At 38.2% G+C, this 15,285-nt stretch overlaps 1 protein-coding gene across 1 annotated transcript in view; it reads left to right on the plus strand.

The window, feature by feature from the left end:
* Window positions 1–148: 148 nt before the first annotated feature.
* UBE2Q2 (ubiquitin-conjugating enzyme E2Q family member 2) overlaps window positions 149–15,285 on the plus strand; it is a 50,512-nt gene continuing 35,375 nt past the window's right edge. Inside the window, exon 1 of the mRNA XM_009330066.1 lies at window positions 149–187. Within this exon, the coding sequence (XP_009328341.1) occupies window positions 149–187 (39 nt within the window). The remainder of the gene's footprint in view (window positions 188–15,285) is intronic.

Consider the following 15,285-nt stretch of genomic DNA (forward strand, 5'->3'; position numbering starts at 1 on the left):
GGGGGTGACCGCTTCGGGGGGCCGCGGCGGCAGGAAGGACGGGGAAACTTTTCATTCTCGCCGTTGTGGAGGGATAAAATAGCGCCTCTGGTCTCCTGCCGAATGGTTGTTTTATCATCATGGTGGCGTTTAAACTTGTGAAGGGGGTATGAGCAGCCTTGTCGAACCTGAGGGACTTCTACTTGTGGTTTGTTTTGGGATTTCTCATTTCTGTGGTTCCCCCCGTCCTTTAATTCGTTGGGGTTTGTTTGTTTTAAATGAGTGGGAAGGAAGCAGAATAAAACGTTCAGTGTTGTGTGCCGTGGTAAAAATCCTCTGTGTTTTTAAAAGTTTAGGGCCTAAACTTGCCAAAGGATTTGAATATATTGGCGTCTGTGACTCATGTACAGGAAAGTGCTGGAGGTTCACTTTTATTGGACTGGCTGTAGTTATAAGTGAATTTAAATGCCTTATCAAGATTCAGCTTGAGAGTAGAGTATTGAAAAATTTTGACTGATTGAAAAGAGGGTTAATACGTTTGGGTTTGAGGAAGATAAGCTCTAGAGCTTTTTTGTCTTTTGCCTAGAAGAGGATTAAAGTTTCAAACGGATAGCATGGAGGTAGAAATGTGCATGTAAGTGTAAATATTTGAGTACTGAAAGATGAAAATGTGCATGCAAACCAGGTATATCTAATAATCTTGACTGGATCCTTACTTGCCTTAAAGTAACTTTATTAAATTAAATGAGACTTGTTAAGAGGATCTTTCAGGTTTCACAGTTGATTGTCATGAGAAGTCAGATTTGTGGTTATGGGACAGGTGTTTGTTTTACCGGACACTTGTATATACTTTTAAGACATAAGATGTTTTTTATGGTAAAATAAGCAAGATGCTTTGGTGTTCTTGTTTTTAGACATGACCTATCAGATGATAGATTGTGTGACTTCCTTTTAAATATTTTTTTATTCGGTACAGAGTGTTTAATTGCTGAGAAGTCTGGCTGTTTCTTTCCACACAACATGGTCTATTTCATATGTCTCTCTCTAAAGAGTAAAATAAAAGGTCTGATGATTGTGCAGCCTCAGTTGCCAGTTGAATTTCATGGGTTACTTCTTCTTTGTCAAGTGACAGCTAACAGGGAAGCCAGTAGTAAGGCCTGAAGTTTTTGGTGCCTTGGATTTGTGCTGTGATGTATATCTACTTCTGAGGCTGCTTTTGTCATAGCTACTTTTGATAGTACTACTTTCTTAACTTGCGAAGAAATATGCCCACTTACTTGTAGGCCTTTGGTTGAGGTGTGCCTGAGCAAGCAAGAAACAAGCTTAGGTCACTCTTGGCATTTTTATGTATTACTGAGGAAACAGTGTCTGTAGTCTGTAACAGTGTCTGTAATCTGCTATTACAGTCACTTGCCCTGAAGGTTAAGAGGTCTTTTGCATGCCATTAGAATTGTGGCATATGAACTTGCAAAAAGAACAGGAAAAGAACTGTTTCAAACCTTAGAGCCAAGACTTCTGCTTTGAAAAAAGGCTGTGTCCGACTTTCTTGAAACGTCTGTTTCAGTTGTCTGTGAGCAGCTTGGTGCTTTCCAACGTTGAGTAATTTTTGGCTCTTTGAGATAGGTGGCTATTTTCCCTATCTGTTAAAAATAAATGGGAGAGGGCAACCTGAGATACAGAGGTGGCTTTCTTGAAACAAGTGGGCAGCAGATGACAGAGCCAAAAAGAGAAAGCTGACCTCTGGACTTCTGTCCTAGTTTTTTGACACAAGTGTTAGACTCTTAAGTGTGACGAAAGTGACTTCCCCCCCCCACCAAAGTGACCTCCCCCCCCCTACCCCCGCCCCAAATTGAGTCTTTTGGTTCTGACTCCTAATTGCCTCCAGTTTTTTTCTGTAGGTGCTGTAAACTAGAAAAGTATGTCTTGTTTACTGTGCTTCAGTGGATCTGCAGGTACCATGGGAACTAGAACTTCAAATGGCGGTAGTAGCATGCAAAAGCTGGTAAGGCTATAAAGTTGTTGGTAAATATGTTTTCTTGGGGATACTCACCCTCTGCATCAGAAGCTGCTATCTTAGTGCTCTGGATTTGCAGTGCAAATGTGTAACTTTAGCTGTTTGCTTCTTCCAACTAGTTTAATCCCTACAATACTGATCAAGCCAGGATATTTCCCTTACTCAACAAAACCTTACAGTAGATTGTGCGTCTGGGCGCTCAAGAATCCTGTTAAAGGGAAGAGTAAGCACAAAGCTCAATAATAATTTCTTTCGTTGTGATTCTGTTTGGGTACCTCAATATCTTACATAAAATGAAAGCTGTCTAGCAGCGTGTACAGATGCTGAAGTTACTGGACGGAGAAAAATCTGGTAGGAAAGGAAGCTTCCAGTAGCTTCTGCACTAAGTCTGAAAAGAGACCTGATAACTAAGTTGCTCTGATCTTCACAGTGGATCTCTTTCTTTTCTCCAATCTAGAGAGAGAAGGCAGAGGAAAGAGGAAACATTCTCCTGGAGAGGTGAGGGAGAATGTCTGCTTAGGAACTGCATGGATCTCCACAAGTCTTCTAGACTAAATTCCACAGTTTGATTAGAAGTCTGCACTGGAATTTCTCACTGAGATGATTTTCTGACTGTCTGCAGTATAAGTTTGTAGAACTGTCAAAGTTAAACATTTGCTGCAGCATCCTAGGAATAGTCTACCTGTGACGCTGAGCAATGCTTGAAATTAAAGCAAGATATATATTTTATTTGATAGCTCTTCTGTTTCATAAAGTAACAGGCAAACTTTGTCCAAGTCTGTCCTTCATTATTTCTGGTGGTGACCCATATTGGAACTTAAATGGTTAATCAGATTATTTTAGAAGAGGCACTTTAGGGTGGAGTCATCCCTGTCAGAAACATTGCTGCTTATTCCTGAGAACTGTCTAATTATTGAACTTGTTCAGGCTGTGTACCTTCACATTCCCATTTTGTTATGCCAACAGCAGTGTCTCCATTCTGGAGTTTTATTTCTGTTTTTCTCAGGTTTCATTTTATTTAACAGCAGTATTCCAATTAATCAAGTTCAATAAACCAGTGTCCTTTACAAAGTGTATGTATTTATCCTGGTTCCGTTTTGCACGTTTTTTAAAATAGTATCAAAACAGTGGCCTTAAAGGAGTGTGTTTATTGATCGTGACTTTAGGTAAGTGTCTTTCAGTGCAATCTGTAGTTTCAGTTTGGTACCTTATCAGACTTATGTCATAGTATTCCAAAGGGTGTGTTAGAATTATTCAATCTTTTCCTCGTTATTGCAGGAAAAAGGACTGATTTAGACTGCTGTAAAACATCTCTTATTTTTTATATAGTCTCTTCAGAGAGAAACTGGATATTAATATCTCTCCACCCATACACAAAACTATTATTGAAATTCTGTGTCCTCAGATAGCACTGAGGTAGGTAGAATGGAGTTTGTGCCAGCTCTGTGTGGGAGCAGATTTTGCCCCAAACAGATACTGGGCTCTAATGTGCAGTGATATCCTTCATACATTAACAATTCAATTTATGTGATATGACTGACTCCAGTATACTCTTGCTTCTCTGTTGGAAAGAAGTATCTTCTGCTTTCACTGAAAAATACCCTGCTGCTAAATCGGTGTTAGAAGCTACTATGAAAGAACAGAAAAGGTTGCTGTCTACAGATAACTGCAATTGATGGGAGAAGACTTTCTTTTCCCTTCTAAACCAGAATGGATGAAAAGATATTACCTATGAAGCTTTTGACAAGTTGGGTATATACAGAAAGTGAGTGTATTAGAACATGCGATAGTTCTTCAAAGGCATAAGATTTTAATATTAAATGCACTTCTAGCTAATGCCTAGACAGCTCATAACCTTTTAAAAAGGTAATTTATTTGTACACAGAACTAACCACATAGTGAATGAGGCATTCAGTCCAAATGACAGATTTTTTTTTTTTTTTTAGATTACTAGACATTCTGTAGTGAGGTTGAGACCTTTGTCTTGCAGCATATGGACTAAATAAAAGCATACACAGGTTTATTTTGACAGTAAGTGCTTTTCTAGAACTAGGTATACTTGGAGTTTTAAAAAAGGTACCAAAGAAACTATTATCAAACATCACTTATGCAATAGAAATTGAGAAATTTAGTCTTATTTAGTAAACCAAAATTAAGCAAACAAAAAAAAAATACTGAAAGTGAGGATTTTGGTTTTGACTTCTCTTTGTATGCCAAGACTGTAATTGGAAAAGGAATATTGTAAAAAGGAGTAGGAGGAATCTTTTGTATCCGGAAGACACAGGACCTTACTTTCTGACACCACAGCTTAGTTGTGCTATGGGTGAAAGGCTGTAACCAGTACTTCAGGATTTTGCCGGTCAGTTGTTCTATCCCCTTTATAATTTATGAAGTGCTCCTAAAATATTCTAGAAAGCCACAATGGTGGGCTTCAAATATAAATGCGGGCTTATGTTGAGGTTTTAATGTACAGGAAATTGCATTTGTTTCAAATGGGTTACTCGTGTGAGTTAATGATATAATAATTTCAGAACTGGGACTGTTGTGGTCCTCAAAAGAGTTCTCCCTGCCCTTTAATAATTAAAAGACATTTTATAAAAAGAATTATTTCTTTTTACTCAGCATGTTACCTCATGTTAACTCTTCAGGAGGTTTTTGTAAAAGACTGAAAGATACCTGGTAATTTTTGTGTGTTTCTTCATAGTCACTAATTTTAAAGAGACTGACTTAGAGTAGGGCTACTTCGTAACAGGCATTTGATGGTATGTGACGGTTGCCTTTGATTTGTGTTGCCAACAATATTTACTTTGTGTCAAAATTGGAGTACTGGTAATTGACTTACCAGAGACCTTTCTTATGCTACAAGAAGCAAGAGTATGTATTGCTACTCTTGATTTTTATTTTTTTGGGGGGGGGGCGTGCTAAGTTTTTGGCTTTTCTGTCAAAGCTTTTTATCAATGAAATGAGAAAAATAAGGGAGTAGTGTAGAAAGTGCATCCTATTCTGGAAAATAAGGTTGCACTTCCAAATTCATCATGGCAGTCTGTATACAATGGGACACTGTAAAATCAGAAGTTGTTAATGGAGTTGATCAAGTGTGTTCTCAAAAAAGAAAAACTTCATTCTGTCAGACTTACTCAGACTAGAATGAATCTGCAGGTGTGTTTTCTGTGTTATGCCGGGGGTATTGTGTATTGATGACATGTTGATACCCTCAACATGAATTAAAAATTACAATTGCTAGGTAGAACAAAGTATGATTGTGTCCTATGTGCTCTGTAATACTGCCGTTGCTCGCAGACCAGCAAAGGCTATGTGCCTTGTGAGGTGGCCAAAATTGAGTTTACTGGGTTAAGGACCTGGCTGGCATGTAAAAATTCTTTACTGGGTTATTGTTAATCTGGATCACTTCCCAGTCTGGTTCACTGCGTGGCTGCACAAACAGCTGTACCGTCACAACAGAGGGCATAGGAATGAGTGAGCGCTGGGGAAGACTGCTGAAGCCAGCATTGCCGACAGAGAGCTGCTTGCCAAGTGCTGGCTGAGTCCTCAGCGGAACTTGGGATTGCTCCTGTGTGGAATACCCGAGCCGGCATCAGGCCGGTGGGCCTACATGAGTGTCTGGTTTGTTACAGTGACAGCTAGAGACAACTGGACCAGTCTAACTGGAAGTTGTTTGTTTACTTGTAAAATCAAATTCCTTTCAGGAGAATGGAAGACACAAAGATGGAGACAGTTCTCTAAATAGTAGTATTTAAAAAGAAAAAAAAACAGGAGGGGGGCAAAACTTCTGGATAGGAACAAATGTTTGTACAAGCTGATTAACAGAAATAACTACTATTTTAGTTATGGCTCAGTGTGGACTACTGTTCAGTACTGTCAGGTTGTTTGCCTTTGTGTAGTTTTGAAAGGTTATAAAACCCTGAATTCCTGGCTGAAGTTGATTTTTTTTTTCTTTTTTTTTCTTTAGACTGAATGCTAATATGCCATTTTTAAGAGACAGGATAGTTTATGATTTACTAAGGATTCCACTGTATTTCTTCAGCTGCAAGCTCTGTAGAAGAAGTGAAAATGACCTGTCACCAGCTCATAGAAGACAACTGGAAAATTAAATGACTGATTATAGTAAGGAGAGGCTATTTAATATTTAGATCCTGTATCAGCCTGCCTATATTCATTACAGTTGAAGCTAATATGATCAGAATAGTTCTCAGTTGATCTTTGCTGTAAACAAGTATACCAGTTATGGTATGTCTTACTGATTTCTTGCTTCCAGCTGTAATTTAAGCGTGGTATTAAAATAATGACCTTACGTGTTTTGTTTCTTTTTTGTTATCTCATGCATACAAGACATCCTGGTGTATTAAGTACTGTAGAGCAGTTAGTGTGTGATTTCTTGGCATTTAGTTTGGACTGTATTCTCCTTTCTTCCAGATCTCTAATTTTTTAACCCCCCTGAGAGAGAGAGTTCAATAGGGTTGCAGATCTTGCAATAGCTTCTTCAGTGTGTATTCAGAAAGGCAGAAACATAAACTCTGTCAGAACTTGTATGGTGGCATTAGAAGAAAATTAAAGCGTTCCTGTGCAGTGGTGTTCAAGATACCACAGGCTTCCTTGAATTTTTGAAGTAGGAAATAACTGTGGTAAGAGTGCGGTATTTAACTTATTAATGGTAAACGTTGGTTGAACTCCATGGTACTGAAATTTTGCATGTGGGGGACAAAGTTCCATCTAAGTGGCTCTAATCTGAAGGCCAGTGACTAAGCAGCAGTCAGGGCAGCTGTGTGCATGTTGCTGTGAGGGGAGAGCTTGGGAACCTGGTGGGTGGTGGCTGGAGTGCTGCTCAGGTGTAAGAGCAGTAGAGCAGCAGGACCTCTGTTAGGAGCAGGTGAGAATCAAAAATCCTAGTACCTGTAGATGTGTCTGGAGCACTGCAAGTTTGCAAAGGGAGAGAGGAGGAAAAGGGGAAGGGAAGTTGTTCTCAGAGAGGAGGAAAGGGCACAGTGCCTTTGATGGAAGGGGCGGTGAGCAATTTGAACACTTGAAAGTCGTGAATTCCTGAAGGTAAAGAGGCTGAAGAGGAGGAAGGGGAAGCCTGGATTTTTGGGTGACAGCAGAAGTGACATCAGACTTTGCGTGCTGAGGAGTAACTGTCTAAGTGATAAAGGCAAGAGCAGGTCTGCTAGGAAACTTTTATTTTTCAAGTTAAGTCAGGGAGAGAGTGACATGTTGCAACTTAGTTATAACCAATTCTTCAGTTCTAGCCATATTAGAAGCCGTTTCTTGCTACTCTGGCTTTGTGACACTAATGTTGATGATACCTTCTCTGAATGTACTTGTCTGTATAGTTGCAGAAGTAGGTAATTAATAACTCTTGATGATTAGAATGAGTTGATCATTTGTTTCAAGTAATCAGACTTCCTTCAGGAATTTGGGCACATAAGATACTGTGCTGCTGCTAAAGAAAGAGTATTGGAGAATCAGATTTGCAAAATATGTTTTTCTTTAGTGCATGTGTCTAGCTGCTTATTAGATAAACCATTGTCAGCTTGAGCACACGTATAATGCATGCATTAACGAAGAGAACCCCTTGTGGCTGAGGGCTCTAAAACAACCATCCTCTGACAACTGTCAAGGCAAGAGTACAAGCACACAGTGGGTGTTTTCTGTGTGAGGAGCAAGATAGGTTGATCCGACTGCTGTGAGGTGCTATGGTAAAAATCTGGGTTCTAGTATCAGCCCTACAACCTTCTTCCCAATAAGCAGGTCACTTAGTCTTCAGCAATGCTGTGTTCTTCACTCTGTTTTCAACGTGGATGATCTGTAACTTTATTTGCTGCTGTTAATAGTATTGGCAAAGGAATGTTCCTTAGCTCACTTAACTGGGTTGGCCCTCAACAACAGTTTTCATTTTCAGAGACTACACACTGCTCTTGAGCAACTGTCACTTGCTATGCTGTTAGCTAAATCATGCTTAGTGTTAACTTAAGAGATGTGTTTGGGCAGCAGTACGTTAACATTTGGTGGATTTTACTTTGGGTCCATACAAAAGTGTTAAGAGCGTTTGTCTCTTCTGTGAATTTCTTTGAAAGGCTAGATGGCATGCTGCATTATGATGATGACCTGGAGAATAAAAAGTTGCTTCACAGTGAAGATCAATAACTGTGTTTTTATCAGAAAAGTGCCTTTTTTGCTTTTATGCTCAAAGTTCGTATTTTAATTTTGTGTAGTTACGTTATACTGGACAACGAGTAGCCTGCTGCCTTTTGTTTGGTAAGGGGAGTGGATGAGGTTGTGGCAACTGGTAAGAGTCTGATAAACCTATTTTTCCAAGGGTAATGTGCAATTTCTCACATCAGAATTGGCAGTTGGGGCATTTTGTGTAGATTAAATAGTTCGAAGAATGACTGGCTGTAAAAACTTGACTGAAAGAACTTGACCATAAGAAGTGTAAGAACTATGATGCCACATCTGCATTCATGTTTGTGACCATTTGAAGTAACGTTTTGTGCCTTTGCTACTTTGGTTGTATGTGTTTTGGCTTCTAAGGTAGTAATGTTTGAACAGTGAGAGATTTAAATGTGTGTACCTGGATAGAGACATGGAAGTAAAACACAGAAGTAGCCTAGATTATTTCATAAACTTTGAAATTATTGGCCTCTTGTATGTGCCTGTTTGAAAGCAGCATTTGCTTAGGTCTTTTCCAGGATTTTTTTTTTTTTTAACTCAATGTTATTTTCTGTCTTAGGTGTATCCAAAGTAAAAAAGTTAAAGATTCCCTAATAATTTCAAGATAATTCTATGGGTCTGGGTTGAACAAATGAATTTGTGCAGATGAAGCTGCAAATTACAAGCTTCTTGGGTTTTGGAATAATTTTTACACAAGTGAATTGCCATTAAAATACTGTCCCTGATCATACTTATTTAGCTGTGCTGCGGTCACCATCTTATGAATATTGGCACTTGCGGTTGCTGCTGAATCTGTGTATTGCAAAAAGTGTTCCATAATCTAGGCTTTCAGTTCACTTAAAAACATGCTGTAGTCCTTGTGCACTCAAACAGAAAGTGGCTGTAGACGGTGCAAAGCAGCAGACCATTGCACGTGTGTCCAGAAGAGCCTGATGTGACAGGAGGGGAACTGCTTTGCTTGCCCAAGAGGATGATGTCTGTTGTGAAGACAAAAGCGATGCCCATGGCTGTTCTGTATGCTCTTAACAGAAACATTTCCTTGTGGTTACTTTCGTGGTGGCCTTCTACAATCGTAGAACTTGTTTGTACAGAGAACTGTATTTATTTTTGTTTGGGACAATTTGTGATTGTAGAGTGAATTTTACAGGCACCTATAGAGTTGTGGTTTGTTACGGTCTTTCCGTTCTGTGAGGCACGTGCCTCTGACCCTGCCTTCTCTAACATGGCTGTATTTAATAACGTAATTCTAAAACAAGATACTCTGCTATGCTTGCATCATTCCCTGGAGAGTGTGTGGGAGAGGAAAACCATGACCCTGTTAGTTGTGTTTGTTTTAATGTGCTCCTGAAGGTATTCAGTTCTGCAATGATGAGCGTATTAGCAGAACCTACGTAGAACAGGATTATGGGATTCTTTCACCTACCTCCTGTAAAGGTGCAAGATGATTAAGCTCTTGCAGTCTCCAGGGGTCCATCCAAAGCATGCCGCTTCATCTGGGATTGTCTTGTATAGGCTGTCGAGACAGTCATTAAACTTGAAGGTAGAATTGCAGTAATTTTCCATGTTTAAAAGAGATACACGTATTTTAGTCAGTTGAACTTGGTGCCTTACCAAATGCATGAGTTGTAACAAATATTCTCACTGAACTGAGCAGGTCAGGCTTTGACTTCAGGAAGAGTGTAAGAAAATTAAAGCTAATACAAGCTTGCTTTCAGTGGTATAGAAACAGTTAAAGATCTCTGTTTAACTGAACTCTAGTGAATAAAAAATGTCCTTCTGTTCATATGCATTGAGCAAGTTAATAGTATGTTGTATACAATCTTAAAATTCAAAAGGAAAAGCAGGTTGAAGTTTTCCCCTTGTTCAGTAGAGGTGGGTAAAATTCACTTTGTCTCCTCCCCACTCCCAATATTAAATTTTATTTTTAACCCTCCCATTGCATACACTTTTCTTATCTTTTAGAACTCTGGATCACTGAACTGTTAGATTCTTAAAGAAATGACAATTCTTTCATATGCGAAAGTGCAAATTTTTACTTGAACTTGGAAATGAAATGTTAGAATATTGTAAAATGTTCAATAACTCAATTCAGTCTATGCAACAGAGCAAGTGATGATGTCTGAATGTTTGAAAATACAAATCTTTGGGGTTTTGGTAACTTGAGGTTTTCTGGGAAATAGTTTTATTTGGATGACTTCCAATGAAGTTCCAAAAAAACCTGAGTTGAAAGTGACCCTTCATGCTTTCTTCTTTTTTTAATTATTATAAAGAATGGGATGGGAGGGCAGATGACAATCTGCTGACTTTTGAAGGTTCTTAGCCTGTAGATTTCATGGGTACTCAAGTACCTAGTGGTAGAAAATGTTTACTTGCATGTTAAGCTGCCTTTGGAAAATTTGGCCCCTAATAATGGGAAGCAGTCTGTCAGTTGTGTCATCACAGCTAATACTCTTTTAAGAAGCTGTAAGTACTAGTGTTTTATGGTCGTCAAGCTTAACTTTAGCTTTAAGAATATCTTCTCAAGTCCTGATATTTTTGTTAATATTAATTCTGGTTTGTGTTTTTTTTTCTGTCTAAAGGCAGGTTGACACGGGAAAAATTCATAACTAGGGAATGATTGACTAACAATTTCAAATAATATGTATTAAATTGTAGCTAATTGTATAGTTAATCTTCAGTATTTTTTTGAATGTTCGTGTAGGATGTGTATATGATCCCTAACTAGTGGGAATTGATTTTATTTAAGAAAAAAAAAATCTTAATTCTCCTATTTAATTCAAACGAGCAAGCTAGAAACTTGGTAGCATCAAGATGTCTGCTGAGGGAAAGCCATCTATGATTTGAGATCAATAACTTGATGTGTGTTTATAGCTGCAAATGTATTCACCTTGAAAAGACTGTGTTAGCCCCCTGAAATATCTTGTTACATTAGGATTTACTTACTTCATTACCAAGATTTGTGTGAGCTAGAGTGGTCTCTTGGTAGCCTTCTCAAAGCAATTAAGCTGTTTAAAAGATCTGGGGTGGTAACGTTCTGTTGTTTGGAAGTAAAGTGGGGTGGACAAAAAATTTGGGGACTGAGAAGATAAAAGTCAGAAGTGCTGTTATGAAAATCAGCTGAGTTTTAGCTGTAGCTGGTGTAAAAAGAACAGAACTAGGTTCTGTCAATTATGGAGATTTTGCAAAAACTTAGAAACAGAAAAGAAATCAAATTGGCTGAATTTCGTTCAGCCAGTACGCTAAGGAGTTTTAAAAGAAAAAACCCCACTTTTTCAATCTAAGGTGATCTGGAAATTAAAGAAAACTAAGAACTGTTAGCATGTAATTGTGATTTTTAAATCATAATGCTGAAGACGTGTGTTTAAATGTGTTTTCCTACTATTTGGCCGTGATAAAATGGCTCTGTTGTGTACAAGGAGACATGGTTACTCTATTACCTCATAGCAAACTATGTACAGGTTGTTCTAATCTTAGGAATGTGAGCAAGATGTGTGTTTTTTAATTTAGCAACTTCACAATTTCAACAGTATTGTAATTTAGAAATGGCTCGTTCAAAAGTCTCTTGCTAACATAAAAATTGTGTCGCTGTAGCTTTATAGAACAGATTATATAACATTGCAAGTAAAACAGCCTTATTGTTAAGGATGAGAAAGCTTAGATAGGATATACTTAGGTGACAGATCTCTACCCAGGAAAAGCTGTCTTAATGTTTGTGTTCCTGGTATCTTCTGTCACTTTTTGCCTTTTTTTTTTTTTTTGGTAAGCAAAATTGGTAGTGAAATATAAGTAGACCGTCTTAACAAAGGATGCAACGGAATGTCTGAACAGTGGGATCCTGCGTGTGGTGTTCTAATATGCTGTGGTTTTCCTAAATGATTTGATAGGTTTTGAAATTTTTCCAGTGGCAGGAGTTGCGGGGCTTTATTCTCTTTGTATTTTGTATGTTTATTAGTAGGCTAAAGTCTTTTGCTGCATTCTGTTACAGAAGCTACAGAAGCATTTGTGTTGACAAAGCTCCCAATCTGTCCTGGTGTTAATACAAAGACTCTCTAGAAGCGATGATCCCATGAATTGTAATTGTGTCTGGGTTGGCTGTAAACATTCAGCCTTTGTCCTCAGGCCTCCGTACATGCTAGGTGTGATGTCATCTCAGCATGTCATGTCTTACTGAGCAATTGCATTAGCTTTCCAAGCTGTACAGCATGCATTAACTTGTGAAAGCTGCCCAAATCTAAGCATTGTAGCCTTTGCCCCTTGTGATGAATTTTTGCTTTTACTTGTAGAGAGCAGGGAAATGTCATGTTACAGCGGTTACATGAAAGATCTCAAACACTTAATATGGGTGATACCTGTGCAGCTAAGCTAGCTTATACAAAATCACTGTACATCAGCTGCGTAGTGAAAGGGTTTTTTTAGCCACTGAGAATTAATAGTAAAATAACTGCTGTTCTAGGGTTCTCACGAAATGTTGTCTTCATATTTGGGAAGCTTGTGTTCCTTACATGCCATAACTCAAATCCATCTCTCCTCTCTATAGGATGCAGATATGGAAGAAAAGGCTGACTTAATTCTCTCAACAATTAGCTTATGTGAAGTTTAGTTGTTTGACCTTACAAACCACAAGCTTAGTTTTTCATTGCATGCTATGGTGTTACAAACTCATGAGCTTGTTTATATCTCAAGATCAGAATGTTTGAAGTTTGTTATGTGAATTCTGTATTTCAAAATATAGTGACTCATATCCGCGTGAAACTCAGCTGTTCCAAAAATATGGATTACTTACAGATCTAGAGAAATTTAGTGCCATTTATGTTTTTAAGTTAAATGAACATATTTATTGCTAAGTCTGAAGAACTAAAAAGTGTTGCAACGAAATGGAAGTTTGATGAACTTGTATTTTAATATTAAGCATCTGTTGTGAAAAAGTTGGAATATGCAATTAAATATCCATATTCCAGAAGTCTAAAATTTGAAATCTTTTCTGAAACAGATGAGTGAATATGCTCACACAGTATTTAAGAAAAGCCTTTCTGATAAACGCATTGTTCCCATTCATGTTTCAAAAGCTAAAGCAGACTGAAAATTTGAATGTTTAATCATTTTTAAGGGATAGTAATTCATATGTGCTATACAGTAATAATGCAGGCAGTATCAAATCCTAGTATGTTTTCTCACATACAGCAGGACTTGCTTTCATTGCAAAAACTTGAATGAGTTGGAATGAGAGCAAAGAATGAGGAAGGACTGTTATTCAGTGCGGAAGGCATCAGTACATTCAAGTAGCCCCTGTAATGTATTTAAACACATAGTGGGATTGCTCGATCGTCAAATCTGCACTATCAGTCATGTCCCTGTCTGACGAAAGATTTGCTGCAAGTTTTTTTGGGGGGAGATTTTTGTATAGGCCCCCCAGACTGGGATAGATACTGATTGCAACCAACAGCTGTCCTACTATGGGTTTGTTCATTAAATCCTTCTGGTGGAGAAAGGAGGAACAAAATTGTCGGAAAAGACAACTGTAGACAGTGAAGTGTTGAGCTTCATTCTGTAAGCAGTCTTCAGATTCCAGATACGGTTTAGAAGAGTGGACTGACAGACGTTTATCTTCTATAAATCATTGCAATTAATAGACTTGCTTAGACCTGGACTAACATAATTAACAAATGCTTGATTAAAAAAAAAAAACGCAAAAACACCTGTTAGGAGAATGTGCATGCACAGTCCAAATGTTGACTGTATCTGGATAATATTTTTATTCTAATGAGTCTGAGGATTTTAAGAAGCAGATGGCTCAATGAATCTTGGAAGGGATTTTGCTTGTTCTTTGTATTTTCTGATGGCAATATTGGTGTAATCTAAAGTCATGGTAGTAGTGTTTACCCTAGTGCCTTTCTCTTAACTTAATGAGCTGGCCAGAGAAGTTCAGGTCTCAAAAATAGTTGGTTCAAACAAGTCTTCAGGCAGTGGGGCCACAGTTAGCAGAGTCTCCCTTCTGATGTTCCCCACTGTGCATAAAGATCCAGTGTGCAGTATGAAATCTTGAGGTAAGAATATTGCAGTACTGCAGAAGATTTTACAGGTAGGTTGCATGTTATTAAAAATGAGTGAGATGTTATCAGTTCAAAACCTGGGGTATCTTTAATGAAGTACAGCTCCTAAAAATAAATAGTTTGGGAACCCAGTGGCAGCTGGGAATTTAACCTTGTTTCTCCAGCAGTGATAGTGGTTAGTCTTTCAAGAGTGTCTTAAGTGAAACTGAGGAGAAAATACACTTTTCCAAGGTACTGTATTTGGTAAAGGAAGAAAGTGATTAAACCACACATAACTACCCATCTGTGTGCCTTCTTTAGCCTTAAAATCTTTGCAGGCTGAGCACTAGACTTTCCTGACAGACATTTGAGATGTTAGGCCTTATTTAATTGCGAACAGGTATTCTAAGGTCTCTGCTTTGTGTATGGTATGCTTCGAAGTGAAGCTGAAAGATGTAAACAGTTTGTCTTTTCATAAAGATCCTAGGAATATAATGTATTCTTCTAAGGTATTTTTAGCTGTGATTTAAAAAAAAAAGTAAACTTGGGGGGAATTGAGCTTGTTTAAAAATAAGTTTATGCAAAGGCTTCAGTTTACAGGTGGGAATTTTAGACCTCTGAAGCTAGAACTTCCCTGGAGTACGCTGCCAGGTGGGAACTCTGCTGTGATAGACCATTTTGTCAAAGCTGATGTCCTTTATCTAATCACATAGATAGATTGTGATCACATAGATAAAAGAATGAGGTTCAGCACTTCAGCTAGAAGGTCAGTTTGGAAGTAAGCTTCATACTGTTAAAAGCCAATTCTAATGTGCTGGTATTTTTCTCCAGTTTTCAAATGGATAGTGTTCTGCATTCTAATAAACCCAGTATCTTTGAAATGACAGAAGTTAGTTTAAGTTAGGAAGGTCTGGGTTTTTCTTTTGGGACTTGCACTTTGAGAGCTTGCTAAGGCTAAGTTTGCTTGGGAATGATTAAAGGCCAGACAGTAACACTGACAGACAGGTATGATGTCTTCCTTCTGTGGAACTTCTTACTGCTGTCTTGAAAACTATAAAGCAAAAAATATACAAT

The sequence above is a fragment of the Pygoscelis adeliae genome, unplaced genomic scaffold (genome assembly GCF_000699105.1).
Source record: "Pygoscelis adeliae isolate BGI_AS28 unplaced genomic scaffold, ASM69910v1 Scaffold298, whole genome shotgun sequence".
In the NCBI taxonomy this organism is placed as follows: Eukaryota; Metazoa; Chordata; class Aves; order Sphenisciformes; family Spheniscidae; genus Pygoscelis; species Pygoscelis adeliae.